Source organism: Gopherus evgoodei, chromosome 1 (genome assembly GCF_007399415.2).
Source record: "Gopherus evgoodei ecotype Sinaloan lineage chromosome 1, rGopEvg1_v1.p, whole genome shotgun sequence".
Taxonomy (NCBI): Eukaryota; Metazoa; Chordata; order Testudines; family Testudinidae; genus Gopherus; species Gopherus evgoodei.
The window spans coordinates 97,400,661-97,426,729 of NC_044322.1; the positions used below are offsets into that span (position 1 = coordinate 97,400,661).

Here is a 26,069-nt window from a genome sequence, read left to right on the forward strand (position 1 = left end):
GGGCAGGGGTGTGCCATATCCAAGTTCAGCACCCCCTAGCCGGGCAGCGGCACCAGCAGCGGCTACAGTTCGGGCTCAGCAGGCACCACCTGATACGCCAAGCCGCTCACTGGTGGCCCCAGTACCGGTCGCGGTGCCGCATTTAGAATCAGAATCAGCCCTGCAACCACAGTACCGTGTGCTGCAGGACCCCGAAGGACTGCACACACCGGACGAAGGGCTGATCCATGTTATTTCCTCATCTTCCTTCCCGGACGAAACAGTCTTGGGCACAACTGCAGCACCAGCCCTGGAGGACACTCAAATCCTCCAACTACTACTCCGGCGAGCAGCTCAGAGCCTCGCAATCCAAGCTGAGGAAATCAAGGTGGACGCGGACCTTGTAGTAGACGTCCTGGCTCCCTCAGGGCCATCCAGGGTGGCTGTCCCGCTGATAAAGACCATAGCAGATACATCTCACACCTTATGGCAAACACCAGCCTCGCTGGCCCCTACTGCCAAGAGAACGGAGCGGCGCTATTTCGTCCCCTCTAAAGGACATGAACACTTGTACACCCACCCCTCCGCGGACTCCCTGGTGGTGGATGCAGCCAACCAACGGGAGCATCAAGGATTTCAGGGGTCAACGCCAAAGAGCAGGGACGCTAAAAGACTCGACCTCTTTGGCAGAAAAGTGTACTCCACGGCAGGCCTACAACTCCGCATTGCCAACCAACAGGCAATTGTAAGCTGATATGGTCATAACGTGTGTTCAGCCATGTCGAAGTTTACGGAGCTCATTTCCCAAGACTCGAGGAGTTTTCGGCCCTGGTGGAGTAGGGGAAGCTGATCTGCCGAGGACTCAGCCTCGTGCACCCTGGCCATGGGCCTGGTCATGCGGCGGGGAGCCTGGCTCCAGGCCTCGGGCCTGCCCTATGAGGTCCAGCAGACCATTCAAGACCTCCCCTTCGAGGGGCAGATGTTGTTCTCAGAAAATACGGACAAGCGTCTGCATAGCCTCAAGGACTCGCGGGCTACGCTTCGCTCACTGGGCTTGCATACCCCTGCGACCCAGCACAGGCAGTTTAGGCCACAAACGGCCCCACACACCTACCAGCCTCAGACTCACCAGGAACTGGGGCGCAGGTGGGGCAGAAATGGCAGGAGGCGTCACCAACGCCACCCCTCCGGCCAGGCGTCCGGTCAATCGAGACCACCATCGGGGCCTAGACCCTCTATTTGATGGTACGGTCGAGGGCGACCTACCTATCGAGACTCTGGATCCTTCTACCCCTACCTTTGGGTCACATCTTTCCTCCTTCTACCGTGCCTGGTCCCGAATCACATTGGACAGCTGGGTGCTCTGCATAGTAGAGAGGGGATATTCTATCCAGTTCTCCTCCCTCCCACCCCACCAGCCCCCCACCCTGTCCCTCTTCAGGGACCCATCTCATGAGCAACCTCTAAGTAAAGAAGTGAAGTCCCTCATGGAGGCAGGGGTGGTGGAGGAAGTCCCTCAGGAGCTCAGGGGCAAAGACTTCTACTTCCGGTATTTCCTAATACCGAAGGCAAAAGGGGGCCTGAGACCCATCCTAGACTTGCGGCGGCTGAACAAGTTTGTACGAAAGCTCAAGTTACGCATGGTCCCCCTGTCCTCAATTATTCCCTCCCTGGACCCAGGAGACTGGTATGCTGCCCTCGACTTAAAGGATGCTTATTTCCACATTGCCATAATTCCCCGACCCCGTTGGTACCTCAGGTTTGTCGTGGCCGAAGCCCATCTGCAGTTCGCGGTGTTCCTGTTCGGCCTGTCAGCTGCTCCAAAGGTCTTCAAGAAGTGCATGGCAGTCCTGGCGGCCTTCCTGCGCAGGCGGGGCATCCAGGTATTCCCCTACCTGGACGACTGGCTCATAAAGAGCCGCTCCAAGAAGCAGGTTGAGACCCAGGTGTTGTTCATCAGGCGGACCTTTCTCGATCTCGTCCTCCTCTTGAACGAAGCCAAGTCCGCCCTGTCTCTGACGCAACGAATAGAGTTCATAGGAGAAGTTCTAGACTCCACCCACGTCAGAGCGTACCTGCCGGAATCCAGGTTCCATGCAATTTCTGAGCTCATCCTCGGACTGCACCGCGCCTCGATTACCTTGGCACGAGTCTGCTTCCGGCTGTTGGGTCACATGGCGGCGTGCACCTCTCTGGTAAACCATGCCAGACTCCGACTTCGCCCGCTACAGTCCTGGTTAGTGACAGTATATTGCCTGGCCAGAGACCCCTTGGACTCAGTGGTGTCCATTTCTCACTTGGTGCTAAGCTCGCTGCGGTGGTGGCTCAATCCACAGAAAGTGTGCATGGGTGTCCCCTTCGCTGCCCCTCAACCCTCCCTCTCCCTGGTAATGGATGCGTCGGATTGGGGTTGGGGAGTACACATGGGACACCTCAGGACGCAGGGCTTGTGGTCGTCGGAGGGCCTCAAGTTGCATATCAATGTCAGGGAGCTGAGAGCGGTTCGCCTGGCTTGTTTGACCTTCTGGTCCCACCTGGCTGGCAGATGTGTTTCAGTCCTCTCGGACAACACAGCAGTCTTTTATATCAACAAACGGGGGTGCGCGCTCCTCTCCCCTGTGCAGCGAAGTCCTCGCGTTGTGGGATTTCTGCGTCCACAATGCGACCCACCTGACAGCCTTCTACCTTCTGGGGGAGCAGAACGGTTTGGCGGACACCCTCAGCCACTCGTTCCAGCGTCACGAGTGGTCCCTCCGATGGGACGTGGTACACTCAATTTTCCAGCTCTGGGGCTTTCCCCAGTTAGATCTGTTCGCCTAGAGGGAAAACAGAAAGTGCCGATGGTTCTGCTCTCTCCTGGGCATCAGTCAGGGGTCTCTGTCGGACGCCTTCCTGCAGTCTTGAGGGGTCGGTCTGCTCTGTGCCTTTCCTCCGATCCCCCGATACATAGGGTGATTCTGAAGATTCGCATGGACCACGCACGGGTAATCCTGATAGCTCCGGTGTGGCCGCGCCAGCATTGGTACACGTCACTCCTGCACATGTCCGTTCAGGCGCCCCTGACGCTGTCCCTGCTCCCGGAGCTGATCACGCAGGACCGGGGCTTCCTCCGCCACCCGAACCTGGAGTCCCTTCACCTCACAGGGTGGATGCTCCATGGCTGTACCCAGTGGAGATGCAGTGCTCCCAGCAGGTCAGACAAGTGCTGCTTGGTAGTAGGAAACCGTCAACTAGGGCCACCTACCTGGCCAAATGGAAGCGCTTCTGCATATGGTCGAGTCAGCGAGGTCACAATCCACTAGGGGTCCCAATCCCCATTGTCCTAGACTGTTTGCTCCACCTCAGACAACTGGGCCTATCCCTCTCCTCGATTTGTGTTCACTTGGCGGCCATCTCGGCTTTCCATCCAGGAGAAGGGGGTACCTCGGTGTTTGCGAACCTGCTGGTCAGGCGTTTCCTCAAAGGTATGGACAGGCTATTTCCGCATGTTCGTTAGCTGGCCCCTGCTTGGGACTGAATCTGGCCCTCTCCGCCCTCTCAGGACCTCCCTTTGAGCCTCTGGCTTTGTTCTCCCTATTGTACTTGTGGTATAAGACCACCTTCCTGGTGGCGATCACCACGGCCAGTAGGGTGTCGGAGCTCAGGGCGTTAACATCCAAGCCCCCGTATACTGTCTTCTATAAGGACAAGGTCCAACTTAGACCTCACTCGGCTTTCCTACCCAAGGTCGTCTCTCAGTTCCACATGGAGAAAAATATCTTGACCTGTGTTTTATCCCAAACCACGCTCTTCCAATGAGGAGCGGAGGTTACATTCCCTGGATGTCCGCAGGGCCTTGGCTTTTTACATTGAGCGTACAAAGCCGTTCAGATGCTCAACTCAGCTCTTCATCGCAGTGGCGGATAGGATGAACGGACTCCCGGTCTCCTCTCAGCGAATCTCTTCATGGATTGCGACTTGCATCTGAGAATGCTACTGTAAGCTAAGACCCTGTCCCTCCGATCACGGCCCACTCCACTAGGGCGCAGGCCTCCTCTGCGGCGTTCCTGGCTCAGATCCCGACTCAGGAGATTTGTAGAGCAGCCACGTGGTCCTCCAGCCACACGTTCTCGTCACATTACGCCATCACGCACCAGGCTAGGGATGATGCAGCCTTCGGTCGTGCAGTACTCCAGTCAGCAGTGATCTCCGACCCCGCTACCTAAGATTAGGCTTGAGTCACCTACTTTGAATGGACATGAACAATCACTCGAAGAAGAAAAAATGGTTACCCACCTTTTAGTAACTGTTGTTCTTCAAGATGTGTTGTTCATGTCCATTCCAATACCCACCCTCCTGCCCCTCTGTCGGAGTGCCGGCAAGAAGGAACTGAGGGGGTGGAGGGTCAGCAGGCCCCTTTATAAGGCGCCATAGTGGCGCCACTCCAGGGGGTGCCAAGGCCAACCCTACGGAGGCTGCTAGGGGAAAATCTTCCAGTTGGCGTGCACGCGGCACGCGCACACCTACTTTGAATAGACATGAACAACACATCTCGAAGAACAACAGTTACTAAAAGGTGGGTAACCGTTTTTTACTGGGTGGAGCATGGGGAGGAAAATTGCTGATGTCCATCTTTTGCAAGGAGAAAGGGCCATGAGAGAGAGAGAGAGAGAGAGAGACACACACACACACTTTACCACCAACGCTACCACAATCCACCTCAAGCACCTACCTCAGCTTTCACACTCAGGCGCTCCCCACATCCCTCCTACTGTTCCCACCCCATGTGCACCCACAGTTAACCCCCACCTTCGCATAAGGGCTCTCAATCTCCCTGCTACTGCCAATCCCCCACCTGTCAGCTCCCTCCCTTCTACTCCCCTCCCCAAAGCCAACCCCCACCTTCAACCCAGACTCTCCCCTCCCTCCCTCTGCCTTCTCCACACCAACTCCTACCTTAACACCTTGCTTCTCCTACCCCGCCCCCACACAGAGTCACCACCAGCTCCCACGTCACACCCAGCCTCACCCCACAATGCACCTTCCCCCCAAACAGTGCTGCACCCCCTCCCTGGAGTGGAGGGAGAAGTTTCTGGGCATTCCCACTGGCAGGGGGCGTGGCAGCCAATCCCACTGTCATCACCTCCTACTCCTCCTCTAGGGGTCACAGACAACCAGCCTCCCCTGTGCCGGCCCCGTGGCGGCCAAAAGGACAGGCAAACACACATACACCCAGAGCGAAGCTGCAGGGTCCAGATGGTTCCCAGGAGCCTGCGGCCAGGTATCAGGGTCTCCTGGGGGCTGCATACTAGGAGTCATAGCGTTGCTGCCACTCCAGGAGAACAAGGCTGCTGGGGTGGAGGGAGCCAAGCCAGGAGCCCCCTGGCTCCTGTGCCCCATCAGGGAACAGGTGCAAGGCAGCTCACAGCAGGCGCAGGGCATGTTGGGATTTGTAGTGCAAATGACGATACAGGTCCAAGGGCCCATGCCTAATGCCCTGGTGTGCAAGCTACAATTCCCACCCCACCCCACATTGCTGGGCTATGGCCAGGGCTGGATTAACCCTGTGTGGGGCAGCATGTAGTTGTTATGGGCCCCTTCCAAGTGTGGGCATAATGCCACTGGCGCCATTGTAGACCCCGTACTGAGCACAACAATAGTTCTTCACTTTAAGCCACTCATTATTATTTCTATCATTGCTGGAGGTATGGCAAGAATGGAACCTTGATTTACAAATGATCTGTGGTGGTAGAAATAAAAATATGGAACCATTTGACCAAATTTCCAAATATGGGGATGATCCCATGTAGTGTGATGGGTAGGGAGATGTGTCAGAGATATTTAGACTAATGAGAGAGATAGGAACTGGAATTGATTAGAAAAGGGCCTAACATTAATCTATTAATAATGCAGAAACGATAATGATTTAACAAATGTTTTAAATGAGAGGAACCATGGCAGGACTGTCTCCATCAGTAGTAATGATAATTCAGTAATGACAGTGCAACAGAGTTCTTGGGAGTAGCCTCTGACAAGTAAGTTTTGTTCAGGGAAATCATATCTCATTTAAAATCGAGCTTCTGATTCTGCTTCTGGGCAGCCATCAAAAACACATGTGGCTGCTGCAGGAGAAAGTAGTTTAAATGTATTTTAAAATAGAATCGGGGCTGTGCATCCCATTAAAAAAATACACGTTGGCAAATCATGCCCCTCTCTTGGGTGTCTTTGGGGGTTTGGTTGCCTGCAAATGTTAGTGTGTTTGAGTCCGTGCCAAGGTGTGAATTCTAGCTAGCTCTCTGCACTTCACTTGATGGGAAAAGGAAATTCCTCTCATAGCTGTGGAGCCCTCAGGTACTGTTTTTAAAAGTTCATTCTCTCATCAGTGCCATGAGTTGATTCTCCTTGAAAACCAATCGCTCGGAGAGTTGCTGTAAAAAAGACAGATCTAAAGTGTCGCATGCCGTAGGAAGCTTAGGTAAAAACAGGCTTCTGTCTGTGGTGATTGCCACAGTGCTGCCACCCTCAGTAAAATAACCTTGTGAGTTTATGTATGCAATTTGAAGCCAGTTAGAGTAATCTTATACTAGAAAGGGAGAATTATAACAGTCTTGTTGGGAGAATGCTATGCGTGAGCCACAGATGGAATAAATATTATGTGCCTGCTTGTAAGTCTGATACAAGCATTAAAAAGATCTTTGTTTTTATTCACCTAGCTGCTCTGGCTGAGATTTCTGAAATGGTGGCTCAGCTCCATGGTAGTATGATAAAGATGGAGAACTTCCAGAAGCTGCATGAACTCAAGAAAGATTTGATAGGCATTGATAATCTGGCAATCCCAGGAAGGGTAAGTGACTGAGTTTTACTCGAGAGCAAGATCTCTGGCTCTGAAATTGTCAGCCAAATAGCTTTGGAACACGAGGTCTAGTTTAGAAGTCTGTTGGGTTTTTTTTAAATCATAGTTTATAAAATTTCTCTGTCCCATCCCCTTGGCCAGGTAAGCTATGCTTAAATCATGTTAGCCTGGGCCGTTTTAACACTGCTTTAATGTGGCCATGCTATCAGTTCGTAGCAGTGTAGATAGGGCTACTGGAGTTTTGTCAAGCTAACCCTAATCATCACAGTGTGCCCTTTCTGCCTAGCACTGGCCCTGTCTCCTTCACCAAAGACTATAAATCAAATGTAAATACAATAGCGTCAGAGCAAACTATTGATTGTAAAAGGAGAGAGAAACAATCCTCTTGTCGCTTCTGCTTTTTTTTGGGAGGGGGCTTTATTTTATATACAGTTTTGGATTGTTATAGGAAATTTCGCGCATCACATGGAACAGAGGCCCTAATATTAAAATTAGGGTCCTACCAAATTCACGGCCATGAAAAAAGCATCACAGACCATGAAATCTGATTGCCCCCATGAAATCTGGCTATTATAGAGAAGACCAGCTTTCCCAGAGTTTGGCAGCCAGAGAGCAGTGGCTGCTGGCTGGGAGCCCAGCTCTGAAGGAAGTGGCAACACTAGCAGCAGCACACAAGTCAAGTGGCATGTTTGGGGGGCCTGGGGGGGGTCATCATTTTGGGGGTCATCAGGGCTGGCCTTACAGATGGGGGAGTGGGCGACCACCCAGGACCCTGTGGTCAGGGGGTGCCATGGTCACACACATATCCCATAGCCTACTCAAGGTTCCTTTAACTCACAAGCCCTGGGCTCCTGCTGCTAGTCCTGGAGGGGCTAGGGAAGAACAGGACTTCCTCTTCCTCTGCATGAGCCACTCCAAGGCCAGGTCAGACCCATCTTCGGGAACCTTCCCCGGCTGCAGGAAGCTCCATGGCTGCTGGCTGGGAGTCCAGCTTTGAAGGCAGCACTGCTGCTGGGGTGACCTCTGCCTTCAGAGCTGCGTGTCTGGCCAGCAGCTTCCCTCTGGCTGCCCAACTCTGAAGGCAGCAACACCAAAGTAAGGATGGCAAAACCGCAATCCTCCTACAATAGCCTGATGAGCCCTCACCCCACCATGCAACTGTTGTGCTTACAAAAAGCACACGAGATCTTTTTATAGGGGAGAAGATAACACGCCACATTTATTGAGAATACAGCAGTTAGCATATGCTTTTCAGTCTCTCTCTCTCACACACACACCATGCACACCGTCCCGCCAGTTGATGTTTATGGTTTCCAGTCCAGAGTCTGGATCAATCTAGTGGGCCAGCCAGATTGGTAGTAGAGGGGGGCCGGGCTCTGTTGGTCGCGATCTGATGCTCCTGGAGTTGTGCCAAGACGAACCCAAAGTTCCATGGCAAAGCATCCTGTTCTTACAGTCCCTTTTCTCTGTTGAAATCTATGGATTTTGCTGTGTCATTTATGACCAGTTAGTTACTCCTTAATTAGTGTTATCTTTTAATGTTAACACTCCAAAGCACCTCCAGGGTCATTCTGTCCTGCTTTTGATTTAATCAATTATCTTGTCTTTACGGGCGCCCACCTCCACCACAGGGTTGTCAATCTGCCCTTCCTCAATTATGGATGTGCATTGATGGTTCTCTGGTGTTGTTAAGTCTCTTCACTCCTCCTTCCTTGACCATCTGACTTTAACAGTGGCCTTCACACTGTATCTTTTCCTGATGCATACACTCCTCATTCACATAAACAGTCTTTTACAGATACCTTCAAAGGTATACAAACAGCAGTGTTTTATGTTGAGCAAAAAAGACATTGTAAATTAAACCTTACTAAATCTTGTGACCAAAACAGTTCACATTGGGGCCCAGGGCCTTCAGCTTGCCTCTAACCTTATTAACATAGACACAGTACAAGATCCTGTCTCTTACTAACTAAACCTTAAAACAAAGAAATGTATATTTAACTAAAGGGCCTAATTTGTAATGCATATAGGAAACAAGACCTCATAGTAAACATTGTAACTTATCCTAAAACAGAGGGTGACCATAATCAGCTGTAAGGATTGTTCTGGTCTGTCCCCGCCTTAATTAACATCAGTACAGACACTGGCAGTCTGTCAGATGTGTTCGGTCTACCAGTGTCCCAGAGGGTCATTCCTTTCTGCTATTCGAAAAGAGTGGCTGCCAGGATGATCAAATCATACATTAATACATTTAATACATACTATATTATTATACCGTCAATAATTATAACTTCTAATGCAAATATAAAATCCTACTCCTACACAACCTCATTTTGGGTTGGGACCCTCAGCGTTACAATGCCATGACGTTTATGATTTTTAAAATCCGATGACCATGAGGGATTATAAGTAAGGCTATGTTTTAGTCATGGGTATTTTTCATAAAAGTCATGGACAGTAAACAAAAATTCATGGCCAGTGACCTGTCCATGACTTGTACTGTATATCCCCGACTAAAACTTGAGTGCTCATTGGGGGAGGCGAGGGCCCAGGGGTACCACAGGTGCTTTTGAATGGGGAAAACCATGACCTATGGGCCGAGGCAGTGTGCGGAGCCACCTGGCTGCACCTCCGCCTAGGTGCCAGATATACTGGCCACTTCCAGCTTCCCTCTCCCCACCCCCTATTCCTCCGAAGTAAGAGCTGCCCCAGAGCTCTCATCCCTCCCACATCCCAATCCCCTGCTTCATCCTTGAGCCCCCTCCCACACCTGAACATGGTCACCTGAGACTACTCCAGCATCAACCAGTGCAGCTGGCCCAGGGGTTGCCTGAGCTGCTCACGTGGCCCCCGGGCCAGCCGATGCAGAAGTCACGGAGGTCCCAGAAATTCATGGAATCTGTGACTTCTGTGATCTTTGTGGCAGACACGCAGCCTTAACTATGTTTGTGCTGGAGGAACTCATCTCTTCCATATTAACAAGCACTGAAACAAGGAATCAGTATATCACTTTAGCCTTAGGGACAGTTGTCTGTGTAGTCTCCATATAACAGGATAGATAATTTCTGAGTCCTTGTTTTATACAAGCTTTTCTAAATAAAGCGATGTTACAAAAGCATGGGAATTTCTCTCCTTTATTTCTGTTTAATTCTCTTCCTCTCTGTTTTTTACCGGCTCTAGTCTATTCAGATTCTTTTGTCCATCACTGTGATTTCTGAGCTTAGTTAACATGTCTGTCTTTGCCTGCCTGTTTGTGTCTGTCTATGGTATCTATGTACTGTACACAAAATTAAGTGTTTCATCTTGTCTCTGTTGAAGGGTGTATCCTCCCCCATTCGTTCCTTTTATACTGCATCACTAAAAAGGTCATTTTTGATAGTTGTCATCTGCCAGGCCATTTTTCTTTCACACTCATTACTGAGGGAAAGTTTGCACAAAGGGATGTTTTACATTTTGTGTCCTAAATGTAAGGCACATGGCATCCTGGCAGTACGGAATCCCACAGCTAAACACCCTCCACCCAGACAGTCCTATCGCTAACAGACACATCAGCAGGTGTAATGTCTCTGATGTGTCTGCTGCTGAGGTGGAGTGCTGAAGAAAGGTTGCTCTAAGCTAGCTAGGTTCTAGCCATTTAATTCTTTAAAGATTAAGACGAGGACTTCGAGGTGCACTTGGTCGGAGAGCCAGTGTAGAGCACTGGTGTGCTGTGCTCTTCCTGGTCTTTCTTACCTTCACGATGGACTACTGCATGTTTAAGCAGCTGACGTGTCTGTAAGGCTTTCCCAGTCCACGTTAGATGATGTGTTGCCAAAGTCTGCCATGGCAACAATGAAAGCCTGGATCACTGTAGGTGGGTCCTCATTTTGGGTCTATTTTCATCTCCCTTTTCTTGTTTATTCCTTTACTGCTCCTTATCTGATTTTTTTATTCCCCCTTCCTTTCATTGTCTGCCCCTCCTAATCTCTGGTGTAATTACCATCATTTGCTTCTTCCTTTCAGTGCTTTGACCCCCTGCTGCTCTGCTCTGACTCTCTCCTGTCTCCCAACATATTTCACTTCATGTGCAGCCTGACTACTAACTGAAATTGACAAAGTGTCAATTTCACTTTTTGCTGCCCCAGTCCATCCAAGGACAGAGAAAAGAGAACAAGACGGATGGAGTACAGTGTACTTAAATGCTATCTTGTTCCAGTATGGGGTGAAACCATAAAGCAGACAGGGAGGAGATTCTTTGCATGCCAAGTCAGAGAGCTTACTTTGTTTGCCACGGTCAGCTATGTGTTCAGGTGGTTGCTGCCTCTCCATCCTTCACTCTTTTAGCCCATGTGATACCCTGAGCCCCAGCCTGGGAGTTTATGTCTACACTGCCAATGTTACAGCACGGCCGTGGCAGCGGTGTGACATGGGCAGTATAGATAGGCTTTATTTCCAGGGGAGAGCTCTCCTGGTGATGATTTAAAAAAAAAAAAAAAAACAACCCTCACCCCAAATGAGGTGTGGTAGCTTTATAGCACGGCTCCCAGCAATAAAGCGCTGTCTATACTACACTTTTCAGCACTAAAACTTTTGTCACTCGGGGATGTTTTTTCACACCCCTGAATGACTAAAGTTTTAGCGCTGAAAGTGGCAGTGTAGACACAGCCTCAGTCTTTGCACTAGAAAGCTAACGCTGAAGAACATTATTACCACCTGTGGCTGTGTGCTGTTGCCTGTGGGATGGTTGTATTGTACTTCTCATTCACCCGATTTACGGATCACAGTTCCTAGTCTGGCGGTGGCAAAGCACACATTAGAGATAAGGGTTCCAATTCTAGGCTGTGTCTGAGGGTATGTCTACACTACGGGATTATTCTGATTTTACAGAAATTGTTTTTTTAAAACAGATTGTATAAAGTTGAGTGCACGCGGCCACACTAAGCACATTAATTCGGCGATGTGCGTCCATGTACCCGAGGCTAGCGTCGATTTCCTGAGCGTTGCACTGTGGGTAGCTTCCCATAGTTCCCGCAGTCTCTCCCACCCATTGGAATGCTGGGTTGAGATCCCAGTGCCTGATGGGGCAAAAAACATTGCTGCTGGTGCTTCTGGGTACAGCCTCACCCCTCCCTCCGTGAAAGCAGCAGCAGCCAACCGTTTCGCACCTTTTTTCCTGAGTGAACTGTGCAGACGCCATTCCACGGCAAGCATGGACCCTGCTGAGCTCAAGACAGCAATCAGACATTTTAAACACCTGGTGCATTCTCGTGCAGTCTATGCTGAACTGGGACCTGCAAAGCCAGGCGAGGAGGCGGTGGCTACGGCAGAATGGTGACGAGAGTGATGAGGACATGGACACAGAATTCTGTCAAACTGCAGGCCTCTGCGCTTTGGAGATCCTGCTAGTAATGGGGCAGGTTCTACCCACTGAACGCCGATTTTGGGCCTGGGAAACAAGCACAGACTGGTGGGACCACATAGCGTTGCAGTTGTGGGACGATTCCCAGTGGCTGCGAAACTTTCGCATGCGTAAGGCACTTTCATGGAACTTTGTGACTTGCTTTCCCCTGCCCTGAAGCGCCAGAATACCAAGATGAGAGCAGCCCTCACAGTTGAGAAGCGAGTGGCAATAGCCCTCTGGAAACTTGCAACACCAGACAGCTACCGGTCAGTCAGGAATCAGTTTGGAGTGGGAAAATCTACTGTGGGGGCTGCTGTGATGCAAGTAGCCAAAGCAATCATTAAGCTGCTGCTACGAAAGGTTGTGACTCTGGGAAATGTGCAGGTCATAGTGAATGGCTTTGCTGCAATGGGATTCCCTAACTCGGGGGGGGGAGCGCGATAGATGAAACCCATATCCCTATCTTGGCACCGGAGCAACAGGGCACCCACTACATAAACCGCAAGGGGTACTTTTCCATGGTGCTGCAAGCACTGGTGGATCACAAGGGACGTTTCACCAACATCCACGTGGGATGGCTGGGAAGGGTTCATGACGCTCACGTCTTCAGGAACACTACTCTGTTTAAACGGCTACAGCAAGGGAATTACTTCCCAGACCAGAAGATAACAGTTGGGGATGTTGAAATGCCTGTAGTTATCCTTGGGGACCCAGCCTACCCCTTGATGCCATGGCTCATGAAGCCATACACAGGCAGCCTGGACAGTAGTCAGGAGCTGTTCAACTACAGGCTGAGCAAGTGCAGAATGGTGGTAGAATGTGCATTTGGCCGTTTAAAGGCGCGCTGGCGCACATTACTGACTCGCTCAGACCTCAGCCAAACCAGTGTCCCCTTTGTTATTGCTGCTTGCTGTGTGCTCCACAATCTTTGTGAGAGTAAGGGGGAGACCTTTATGGCGGGGTGGGAGGCTGAGGCAAATCATCTGGCCGCTGATTATGCACTGCCAGACACCAGGGCGATTAGAAGAGCGCACCAGGAAGCAGTGCACATTAGAGAAACTTTGAAAACCAGTTTCATCACTGGCCAGGGTACGGTGTGACTGTTGTGTTTGTTTGTTTGAAACCTGCCCCCCCTTGATTGACTCATTCCCTGTAAGCCACCCCCCCTTCGATCACAGCTTGCTTTCTAAGGAAATAAAGACACTCTCATTTAAAAATCATGTATTCTTTATTACTTAATTATAAAAAGAGGGAGAGAACTGACAAAGTAGCCCGGGTGGGGTTTGGGAGGAAGATAGTAGGGAATGAAAAGGCCACTGAAAAAATTTCATAATAATGAGAGCCTTTTGGTTGGGCTGTCCATTGGGGTGGAGTGGGCGGGTGCACAGAGCCTACCCCCATGAGTTCTTACTTGTCTGGCAGGTGAGGAGGTTAAGGAACATAGTGAGGGGGAAGGATGGTTATACAGGGGCTGCAGTGGCATGCTGTGATCCTGTTGCCGTTCCTGAAGTTCCGCCTACGCCGGAGCATGTCAGTTTGATCACGCAGCAGCCCCAGAGATGCATCCCGCCACCGCTGATCTTCCTGCCGCCTTCTCTCATCTCGAGCGTCTCTCCTGTCCTCACGTTGGTCCCTCCTGTCCTCACAGACACTGGCATCTTTCCTGTACTTTGATACCATGTCCTTCTACTCATTCAGATGAGCTCTTTCATTGCGGGTCACTTCCATGATTTCCGAAAACATTTCTTCTCGCGTCTTTTTTTTCCGCCGCCTTATCTGAGGTAGCCTTCGGGACGGAGTAGGGAGGCTTGAAAAATTTGCAGCTGCATGAGGGAGGGAAAAAAAGGAGAGAAGTATTTAAGAAGATACATTTTAGAGAACAATGGTCATACTCTTTCATGGTGAACAACACTATTCACCTTACATAGCACATGTGATTTCACTACAAGGTCGCATTTTGCATCTTAATATTGAGTGCCTGCGACTTTGGTGTTACAGATCACAGCTGCAGGCCCGGGCAGCAGAGTTCGGCTTGCATGCGGCCACGGTAAGCCATTGTGTTTCATCTTCTGCAGCCTTCATCTATCCAGCGCCCTCCTTTCCCAAATAGCAAGCAAAGCCCATTGAGTGCTGCTTCTTTCCTGTTAACGTGCAGCAGCAGAAACCACCTCGTGGCTGGTATCATGGAAGATCACTGCTAAACACCCCCCTTCCCGCCCCCCGCACCGCATGACTGGTAGCAGGGAAGATCCCTGCTAGCCAAACGCAGAAAAGCTCAGCGCTAATCGCCCCCCCCTTCCCCCTGCTTGGCTACCTGCAGGGAAGGATTTCTTTTAAGCCACAGGCAAACAGCCCAGTACGAATGGCCATCTCTGTCCCCTTACTTAAATTCCTGAATTTCAACCAGGTTACCATGAACGATATCACTCTCCTGAGGATAACACAGCGAGATAAAGAATGGATGTTGCTTGAATGCCAGCAATCACGGGGACCATACACAGCTAGGCTTTGTCATGCAGTGAAACCAGATTACTTGTTACATGCATAGCGTGGTCAAGTATCCTACGATGGAGGACGGAATAAAGCAGCGCTGCCCAGAAACCTTCTGCAAAGGCTTTTGGAGTACCTTCAGGAGAGCTTCATGGAGATGTCCCTGGAGGATTTCTGCTCCATCCCCAGACATGTTAACAGACTTTTCCAGTAACTGTACTGGCCGTGAATGCATCCCAAGTCCTCAGGGCAAATTAATCATTAAAAATCGCTTGCTTTTATACCTTGTCTTATATTTACAGGGTACACTCATCAGAGGTCCCTTCCATGGCTTCATTGTCTGGGTAGTTGCTTGGGAGGGCTGGGAGGGTAATTCCGTCAGGATGAGAAAAAGCTGTTGACTGTTGGGGAGAACGGAGTGCTGTGTGCTCTCTACAAACTCGTCCTCCTTTTCCTCCGCATCTTCCCCGTCCACAGAATCCTCAGCCATGGCTGAGATTACCACCCCTACCTCGGAATCCACGGACGGGTGGGGTAGTGATTGCGGACCCCCCTAGAATTGTATGCAGCTCAGCGAAGAAGCGGCATGTTTTCGGCCCTGCCCCGGACCTTCTGTTTGCTTCTTTGGTTTTCTGGTAGGCTTGTCTGAGCTTGTTAACTTTCACATGGCACTGTACTGAGTCCCTGGTGTGGCCTCTCACCATCATGGCCTTGAAATTTTTTCAAATGTTTTTTCATTTTGTCTTTTGGAACGGAGTTCTGTTAGCACAGAATCCTCTCCCCATGCAGCGATCAGATCCAGTACCTCCCGTGCAGTCCATGCTGGAGCTCTCTTTCGATTCTCAGGAGACTGCATTGTTACCTGTGCTGATGAGCTCTGCGTGGTCACCTGTGCTGGTGAGCTCTCCACACTGGGCGAACAGGAAATGAAATTCAAAAGTTTGCGGGGCTTTTCCTGTCTACCTGGCCAGTGCATCCGACTCCAGATTGCTGTCCAGAGCGGTCACAGTGGTGCACTGTGGGATAGCTCCCAGAGGCCAATACCGTCGAATTGCGGCCACACTAACCCTAATCCGATATGGCAATACCTATTTGAGCGCTACTCCCCTCGTCGGGGCAGAGTACAGAAATTGGTTTAAAGAGCCCTTTATATCGATATAAAGGGCTTTGTTGTGTGGACGGGTGCAGGGTTAAATCGGTTTCACGCTGCTAAATTCAGTATAAACGCGTAGTGTAGACCAGGCCTGAGTAGCCTGCAGGGAAAGGGGACAAAGGTGGCTTTATCCTCAGGCCATTCTGTCACAGTGCCTATTGTCAAGTAAAACATTCTCAGGATTGTTCTACTTTTAGATTGTTCTTTTGGGGCAGGAACTGTCTCTTCTTAGTGATTGTACAGCACCAACCGCAATGGTGCCTAGACAGGTTGTGGCCGTTGGGCAGCATCACAATATAAATGTTTAATAATAATAATAATTAATCATATTCTGTGCTGGCTGCCAAAAGTCCCCACGATACACAGCAACTCTGTGTAAACTAGAATGTTCCCCTGGGGAGGGGAATCTTCCATGAGCTGGTTTATTGATGCTTTACAGACTATCCTGCTGCTTTTTGTATCCTTTGCTTGTACAGTGCACAAAAGTGTCATGGGTATTGGCTTCTGAAAGTCCATCCAGAACTTCCTGGAACAGGCTAGAGAGAGTGACTGGAAATTAAAGCTTTGATTTGCTTTATGTGGTAAAGGGAATTATTTCATAGTTCAAAACAGCAAATGATGCAACTCACTATAATCCCAGAAAACCTGGCTCTCTGATAGTTCAGTTCCACTGAGAGAGAGCTCTCTCTTCCTGAGCTTACACGCTTTAAAATAGTCTGAGCTAAGTGAATGTTCTGTTTCACATGACATGAGTTGCACAGTTTGTCGAGGAGAATTCATGTTGCCAGACAAATCTCCCTCTTCTCCCATTGTTGTAATGGATTCCTTGAGATGATTTTGTGCTTACAGCAAGAGCCAAGTCAGCTATACACCACATTAAGCATTATATTTGAAGGAGGAGGGTGGCCAGATGCTGGTGAATAAACACAGACCTTTTTATTTTAATTGGCTGTTTGATTTGTAATAATCTATTAACTCAAAACTGATGGAAGAGGGAGGTGTCTGGAGCAATCAACGTCAGGTAGAGAAGATTCCCCTTTAGATGATTATAATCTGTGAAGTGGAATAAAAGTGTATGAGGTGATTGAGTGCCTTAAAAATGTTTGAAAGTGGAAGGGCAACTCTGAATAGGAAGACTACCTTGTAAATAAGATTTTAATGTAAGTATTTGAAGTGTTTGTGAAAACAGCCTTAATAACTATCTGAACAAGTCAATGCCATGACACTAAGTACTTACAGACTTTCGACAAGATATTTAACAAGGGATATTTGACATACTTGTTTTATGTCTGTTTTCCTACAGGAGTTCATTAGACTGGGCAGTCTTAGTAAATTGTCTGGAAAGGGTTTACAGCAGCGGATGTTCTTCCTGGTAAGTGACAAGAACAGTTTGTATTGAACATAATGAAGTACAACTGTATTTAAAAAAAAAAAAGTGAAGTGAAGCAAATGTGTCGTAGCACAATGAGGAATGCTTTCTTGTCCCACTGTTTAAGAGGCGTGATGGCAGAGGGTGGCAGACCTCTTGAGTGCACTGGATATTACAGGACATTCTGCATTTTGTTAACTCACGCTGAGGGAGACAGACCCACTGATATTACTGTAGTCCAGGGCAAAAATGCATTGAGCTGGGAAGCCATTGGACCGTGAGTTCAAATGTCATCTCTACTGACTTCTGTTTATATTTTCTTGCACTTCACAGCCCTTTAAAGGTTGGAGTCTGAGGCTTTGATCAGTAAAGGCCCTCCCATTGTATAAATAAGTAAAGAGGTTACACAAGGTCACCTCAGGCAGAGTTGGTAATAAAACCTAAGTCTCTAGTATGGCAGACCCAGGTGTTGTCCACTCATCCACACTGCCTTTCAGATTGGATGTCCCAAATAAATGTGTTTTAGCTATCCTGTTGTTAAACAATGCACCTCACTCCCCCTCCAGAGCCTGGATAGAACCCAGGAGCCCTTATCTCCAATATTCTACTCATGTCTAGCAAATAGTTGTGTAATCTATTAGCAAAGTGTGTGTAAGACTCGCTCTAGTGGCCGATCCACCTGTAGGGATAGCAATTATTCCTGTAGCTAAGTGGCAGAGATGTGTGTGAGGATGGGGAGTATTTAAAAGTCCAGGGTTCAGTGTCAGGGATCTTTATGGTTGAATATGATAAAATTTGATTTTTCAGTTTTCTTTTTAAAAAACTGGTAAATGAGAAAACATTCTTTTAAACAAATTTTATAGTTACAATCTGTCAATTATATTTTGGCATGCAACAAAATACAAGTGGTCATTTGTCACACATTTTGACATGGTGTCCCACATGGGCAGTCTTTAAGATTAGGAGGTATGGTGGACAGGCTGTTCCTGAATATCCAGAATAATGGCCAGGCACAGGAACGAACAAACACTATTTCTAACCTCAATGCATTGGCTCATTAGCATTCTGAGGGCTGAAATCCCAAAGTGCACTGGGTCACCAGGAGACCCGAGAAGAGAACTATAAGTAAGCGAGGAACTGGGCGAAGTTTCTTGGCACCAGTTGCAGAAGGAGATCATGTGGAGAATGGGGATGATCCTGGGAGTATTGTGTGGAACCTGATATTTTCATTTAGATGATAGTCACCTAGATATTAGGACCCTCATACAAACATCATTCCAGTATTTGACTCTCTGCCCATCGTTACTGTTTGACCTTTGCTTTATAGTTTAACATACTACTGTTAATCTAAATCATGTTCCTTCTTGCTTTTTAGTTTAATGATGTTTTGTTGTACACAAGTAGAGGCCTGACAGCATCAAATCAATTTAAAGTCCATGGACAGCTCCCACTGTATGGCATGACAGTAAGTACAGCACTACCGTGGGAATTCAGTGGCTCGGGCTTTAATGGTATATGCAGCATGTCACTTGTTTGACTCCTACCCCAAGGTCGGGGAGACTGTTACCTCCATCTGGTGGCTGTTTTGTGGTTTATTTGAAATGTGTTGGTTGTCTCCATCAAGTTCCCAGTGGGTGCACCACAAAAGCCATCATCATAGCAGCCTCAGCAGAGGCAAATCGGGGCCTGAATGGCCATCTCAGCCCTAGCGATGCTCTCCAGTTTAAGGTTGAGGTGCATTGGCAGCAAGTGATGCAGCTGCTTTTGTGTCTCTACTATTTAGCAGAGTGATGAGTTGCTGCAGTGTGGCCATAAAGAGACTGTCACTACAAACTGAGTAGGAGACAAGGTTGATGCACCCACTTGGCTAGTAGCCTAAGATAAAGGGTCAGGTACTTTCCTTTATTGCAAGAGATGCAGAAATGCACTTTAACAGCACTGGACTTTGAGGCTGCATGATGCCTCCTGGAGCTCTCCAGCATGCAAGAGGTGTGGCTAGTATATCACTCTTTAGGGCTCATCCTATGTGTCCTTCAGCCTTTAATGCTCCTAGATTAGCACAGTCCCTGATGGGCACAAAGGACTGTGCTTGTGCTCAACTCTTGCTTGTGTCCTCCATTTCTTATGCCTTTTCCCGTCCAGCAGCCTCACACCCTCACACTGGGACAAAGCACAGGTTAGCCTTTAATGTGTTGTCAGTAGCATCTCGTTGTTTTATATTGGGAAGCTGGCAGAAAAATCCCGAACAACATACTGTAGTGGTTCTTCTTCTTTTCATCCCCACTTTGTTTAGTGTGCTCTATGTAAAGGTACATGAGGCCTATGGACAGAACTCTCAACTGTTATTGTCTTTGAGAATTTTTTTTTTTTTAATTTCTTCCTCCTCTTTGGGGTTGTATTAATTCCTTAATTCTGGAAGTCTGTATTTACTGATCCTAGGACAAAGCATGATTGCCACTGTAGCTGGAATTTGCTTAGTATTGCTATTACGTTCCAAGTTTTGTCTAGTATTTTCAGGAATCCAGGCAGGCACTGATGTGTTCATCTGGCAGAGCCCTGTTCATACACAGTGTATGTTCTTCAGAGATTCCAGGCTTGCATGTGTCAAAGAATTACCTCTTCTTATCTTGTGTGTGTCTGTCAGTGTTCTGACTGAAAGAAGGAAAATGACTGTACTTCAGTAAACAAAACAGCCTTAAGTAATTACTGCTCTAAAGCTGACTGAGTGGGAGAAATAAAGAGTCAATCCTATGGTGATCTTTTCCTTGCCACCCACTACACTTCATTTTTCTCATTGTCTAGCCCTATAGGATTACTTATAAGCTGCTTTTTTATTTTTTTCTCCATTTCCATTTTTTTGAATCTCTGCTGTATTTTCCCCTCCCACTGTTCCAGTCCATAAAATGTATGCTTCCTACAGTCTGTGGCTAATGCAATCTTACAATGTATGAACCTTTGTCTCCTAGATAGAGGAAAGTGAAGAGGAATGGGGGGTTCCTCACTGTCTTACACTACGAGGTCAACATCAGTCCATCATTGTTGCTGCAAGGTAATTCATTGGAAATGCATTTCCACAAGCCTTTCACACAGTTGTGCAGGAAGCACAGAGAAGATGGATAGAATCTTATTTTAATTTGCTCTTAAAATCATTCTGCACAAAGTGCTTTCTGCTGTATGAGTAATAGGCTTGCTAAAAATCTGAGTAAAACAGAAGCATAAATTAGACTATTGTGTGGCAACTCTGATTGTTTTATCCAATCCAAACTTCTTAGAATCAGAAGAAACAGCCTAGTCAGACAACTGTAGGCATGCGAAAGTAGATTGGGTACCAAACTCAAATTGTGATTAGCTTTTAAAGTGCCTCTCAGCCTGGCTTAAAGCGAATGAAACCTGAATCTCTGTTCTTAGTACCCGTGCTGAAATGGACAAGTGGACTGAGGACATACAGATGGCGATAGATCTGGCAGAGAAAAGCAGTGGTCCCACCCCTGAATTACTGGCTAGTAGTCCACCTGACAATAGTAAGTAGTGTGTGAACAGGAGCTTTTTACCCAATAGTCACTAAAATTCAATGATAATAGAAAAGAAAACAACCTTTGAAATACAGTGCTGCTGTATCACATTATCTCAGCGTTATGAAATCTGCTGGCTGAGGGTGAAGTCAGGCTACTACCTTAGGATTAGGTTCAGATTCCAGTTTAATGCTTTTTACTGAAGTTACCACTATTTCTGTTCCTTTTGTTTTAATTCAAATGTACAGCAGTGAAATTTAGCTGAAATAAGATAAGTGACTGTAAAACTGTTCTTGAGCATCATGACGTCAGGACATGTTATACAGCAGCACCGGTCTTAGGGAAGTTCTGTTTCACAACATTAATACAAACAGAATTAGAGATCAGTAAAATACCTTAGAGAGTGTTGGATGTGTTAGCCTTTTAAACTAAGTTGCCCTTTTAAAGCCTGTTATTTATAGAAGACTGTTGACTAAAATCTGTTCAGAGAATTGTGAAAATATAAACCTCTTAGCTGCATTGGACCTTGATGTTTTTAATAATTTTTCCAATCATGTATGTTGCAAGAAAGATGCTTTTTCCTGAATTTCATAGAGTCTCCTGATGAAACTACTGTAGACCAGGAATCAGAGGACGATCTCAGTGCATCCCGCACCTCACTTGAACGTCAGTCCCCACACCGTGGCAACACTACGGTGCACGTCTGCTGGCACAGAAATACCAGCGTTTCAATGATCGACTTTAGTATTGCTGTGGAGGTATCTGCCTCAGAACAATCTGAACCGCAGCTCCAGAGAATGTCTCTTCAGTGACTATTTCTTTTTACTCTAGACATTGGCTGCCACTCATTAAATTCAACATCCCTTTATTTGCTTTTTGGAGTTTCAACACAACTACACTAGTGATCCTCCTCCCTCAGTCAGATAACAATAGTTTGGCCAAAATGTAAACTTGGATGATTTATTTAGCAATCTTTTAAAATCAATTTGATTCTACTTTCACAAAAATAACCTGCATTTTAAATGCTAACTTGATGTTGAAAGTCTAAACTTTCAGATCACACCAAAGAAAACTCCCTTTGAATATTTTTGTTTGCTAATACCTATTGATGAGTTAGTATTGCTGAAAGGACATTGTCTCTGGCCTCTGCAGCCTTGTTTCTTGGTTTTCTATACTAACTTACTTTCTTTACTTTAGCCATCTTTCTCTAGGACCTTAATGTGCTCATGGCTTATTTTTCTCTGCCTTCTTTTTTATTTGCACTTGCCACATTACAGAAAAAACAATGTGATATTTATTTTGATCACAGCTAAACCAATTTCATACAAAACGTTAGGAGTCATGGGAATACTAAGTAGAAAGGCCTCAGATCTTAGAAATATTACACTTAATTACTTTTGTAGAATGGCTGAAATATAAATAAGTCCTTTTTCGAGTTTTAAATGTATTTTAAGAAGTTCATGAGTAATTGAAAGGGGATGTAAGAAATTTTGCTTATGGGTCTCGCTTAGGTGTTCCCTCGTAACTCACTCCAAAACAGAGCGGAGAATGTAAGCTAGCTAGGAAAGTAAAGACCAGAGGGAGTACTGAATGCTATTATCTACCTACAGACCTCTTGGAAATTATGTTCATGCTCAGATAAAAGAGTTAGGGAAAACTTAAGTAGATTGTAAATTGGTTTAGCTTCTTTAAGGCAATGCTAGGACACCCATTTCATTGGAAAATGCCTCTAGGTTGCTCTGCCTATCTATGGGCCAGGGACTATGCATACACTTTATCTGCAGTGTCTTCTTCAGCCACACTCTTCAATTTACAAGAATAGAGTTACAGCTAATGTAAAAACTTTCAAAAAATAAATGAGGTTAATGTTCACAATATTCATTTCTAGCTCTATTTTGAAATGGGCTGAAATGCCAGAAATTTGACTTAATACTATTGCCCTTGTACTAGAAAACCTCCCCAGTAGGTAATTAACCCATCTACCCACCAAAAAAAAAAAAAAATGAAAATCACAAGAGCTTGATTCTGCCCCCTAGGCTTGTTTTCCAAGGACATCAGTATAGTATGTACTAAGTAGATGATAATACCAGGCAGTACACAGCATGTAGCTGAGTGTGGGGCAAGCCAAGACACCTGATGTTAACACTTACATGGTAACTTCCATGCATTTGTTAATATCACCTTAGTATATAAAAGCCATTTCTCAAAGCCAATTTAATAAAATTGATTTAATTTTCTTAACAATTTTAATGATAAAATATTTAGTTATGTTTTGAGGGCTAACTCTTCACTGCACTACTTTTTCCTTCCCATGCTTAAAATGTTACTAGCAAACAGTGGAGACTAAACAATCTAGAGGCACGTGTCATCGTGTATACATACATCTTCAGTTGCACAACTGTTCCCATCTTTGGCACATCACTCTGTGGATGGCTTTCACTTAAGCATTATCGTTTATTCTCTTTCTGTGTTTCTCCCTCCTTTCTGTCTTTCTTGTGGTAGAAGATCCTCTAACTGTCAGTGACTGTTCTTCCCTACCTGCTGGACTGATCAGTGATCAGCGGCCTGTTTCCATTTCATATGTCTGCTGGTACCGAATGCAAAGCCTGTCCTTTTATGATATCCTCCAGAGTAATGAGGTAACAAAAAAAATAAGGAATACAATTGTGTGTAATTTAGGTCAAACACAATTTTGAACACAATCCAATTTTAAAACTGAAGAGAGAGGCTAGGATGGTTTAAAACAAGGTTTTAAAAAATACATTAAATGTAAACCCAGTGCAGGAAAGGGGGTAGGGGAATGTCAAGAATACTTTAACATCATTCTTGGTAAAATGTGTTTTACCTGCTGATTGTTTTTTTCAGCTAGTAGCAGTTAACCAGGGCTAGTAGAATTAAATAGTCATTGCTCCAAATTCAGGGGTTAATTGAGAGTATTATGTATTGAGGACTGTGCAATATTTAACATTATACAGCTGTACAACTAGGGACACAGTGTTGATGAATGTTAGTTTGAAGCTTATTTTACAGGCAGAGAATTGCTCAGCTGGTACACTAGTACCACATCTGCACTGTAAGGGTATTGCACAATCAGCTTCCAGGGTGCTGAGTCTTTCTTGGGTGCCGTAGCAGCTTTGTTCTAGGTTTAAAAAGAGCAGGTAGCAGCACAGCTGCTGTAGGAGCCACAGAGCTGTGGAAGAGAGCATTGATTGTACATGTATCCATGGGGAATGAATGGGCAGAAATAATAGGACAAAAGATAGAAAGAAAAACATGACAGTAGAAACACTATCTCTTGTTAATTATAAAAAGGAAGCAGTATCTGAAAGAGCCTCCATTCAGGCACTGTGAAATGGAGGAGGACTAGGGGAGGCTGAGTCACCTAAGCAAAGGACATAGGATGACATTAAAAAGAAGACAAAGGAAATCTGTTGAATTTCTCATGATTAAAAATCCAATTGCTTCTAGCACCATGTAGGGCCCAGGGAAAGAATGGGACATGCAGGCTGGATGAGAGGTGGTACATTAGGCTCCTAAAGACAAACTGACAAAGGCCAAGAATTTTTTTTTTAAAGTTATAGTAGTTTAAGATCTGTGCAAAAGAGGTAAAACATTATTTAAAATTTAATTGGTTTGGGTTATATTTCATAGCTTCTGTTTAGTTAGTTTAAGAAAAATGTAAATAGCTATAAATAACTGTACACAGGGGGCTTACTGCATTAGTGAAGAAAACTGCCCGCTTCTAATTGGCCTCTAAAAGAATACTAACTAGTGCACTAGTATATAAGTAATTAAAAACTTAATTGAAAAGTATCATACTAAGCTATCCCATCCAACAAAAGGGTTTCTGCATCTAACAAGATAACAGCAGATCATTTTTCTTATAAAAAATAAATTATAGACAAGCCTCATTTAAAGAATTAGAGGGATTTCTGATTCTGAAAGTTTAATACCAAGTTTAATGACCAATAGGAATAATATATTCATTTAAATAGAAAAGTAAACATTCTTTACATGAGGTTTGGCTACTTTCCACCATTGTTTATGATCTGGCTGTGCGTGTCTATTTTACTGCTTTCATCCATTTCAGAATCAGCTCTCTGGAAACCTGTTAAGAAAATTCAAGAACAGCAATGGGTGGCAGAAGCTCTGGGTGGTATTCACCAACTTCTGTATGTTCTTCTACAAATCGCACCAGGTAACAAACTACACAGGTCTGAAAGGCTTATGTGTTTTAGAGTATAAACACCAAGATAAGAATTCATCAAGAATTCTGTTCTGCGGCAACAGGGAGGAAAAAACTGACATTAGTCAGGAGCATTATAGGCAGGGCTGGTAGCATCACCTATTATTAGTATATAGTTTATGGTACTCTCCCAAAAGATGTTAGATATTACTACTCATGGTTTAGTGTATAGCCTTCTCATGACACTTCTGTGAACACACATTGATACAGTTCCATAGGTATATGCCCTTGTGATTTATAGGCAAGTTAAAAAGTTACAGGTCCCAACCCCAAGAAGTTTAAAATCTAAGTTGTACATAGCAATGAATGCCAATTAACTAAGGTAAGGGGGTTAGACATAGGCATCTAGGGAAGAGAACAGAAACCAATCATGAAATAAAACTGTTACTTACCTCACACTAACTGGGTCTTCAAGATGTTTGTTTACATGGATCCCACTCTAGGTATGCACATGCCCCAGGTGCACAAAAGGTGACTTTTGGCCAGCAGCGTCTGTTAAGGTTGCCCGGTCACCCTGCATGTCTTCATTCTCCTCATCTGAAAGTATAAAGGGGCAAAGCAGCCCCAACTGCCATTCAGTTCCTTCACCAGTACAAAATCCCCAATGGTAGAGGACTCCAGTTTACTGGGAGAGGAGGATAGGTTGTGGGATCCCGGTAATCAAAACATCTTGAAGTACCACAGTTACTATAAGGAAAGTAACCATTTTTCTTGAGTATTTGTCCACGCAGATCCCATACTAGGTGAACAGCAAGCAGTGGGCTCTGCAAGGTGATGGGTACCAGAGTCCTATTTAAATAAGGACTGTAAGACTGGCCTGCATCTGATACAGAGGCCGACTCTAAAGAATAATGGCTTGTAAAGTACATATGGAGCTCCACCTACCCACTCTACCAGATCTCAGGTATAGGGATGCCTCTTAAAAAAGTCTAGGCGGTTACCTGGGCTCTAGTGGAGTATGCCTTGATTTGAGAAGGTGGAGTTAACTTACTCAGTTCATAATAAATTCTAATGCAGTCCAACACCTATTTTGAGAGTCTTTGTGTTGAAACAGCCTATCCTCTGGATCTGTTACCAAAGGATACAAGTAGCCTTGGTGATGTGAAGT

General features: G+C 46.3%; 1 protein-coding gene across 2 annotated transcripts in view; it reads left to right on the forward strand.

Annotated features, from left to right (window-relative positions):
- FARP1 (FERM, ARH/RhoGEF and pleckstrin domain protein 1) overlaps positions 1-26,069 on the forward strand; it is a 396,739-nt gene that overhangs the window by 358,731 nt on the left and 11,939 nt on the right. For both annotated transcript variants that reach the window (XM_030567707.1, XM_030567716.1), the window contains exons 19-25: positions 6,672-6,802; positions 17,138-17,206; positions 18,579-18,668; positions 20,170-20,252; positions 20,612-20,724; positions 21,310-21,473; positions 24,806-24,913. In XM_030567707.1, coding sequence (XP_030423567.1) covers positions 6,672-6,802; positions 17,138-17,206; positions 18,579-18,668; positions 20,170-20,252; positions 20,612-20,724; positions 21,310-21,473; positions 24,806-24,913 — 758 coding nt within the window. The remainder of the gene's footprint in view (positions 1-6,671; positions 6,803-17,137; positions 17,207-18,578; positions 18,669-20,169; positions 20,253-20,611; positions 20,725-21,309; positions 21,474-24,805; positions 24,914-26,069) is intronic.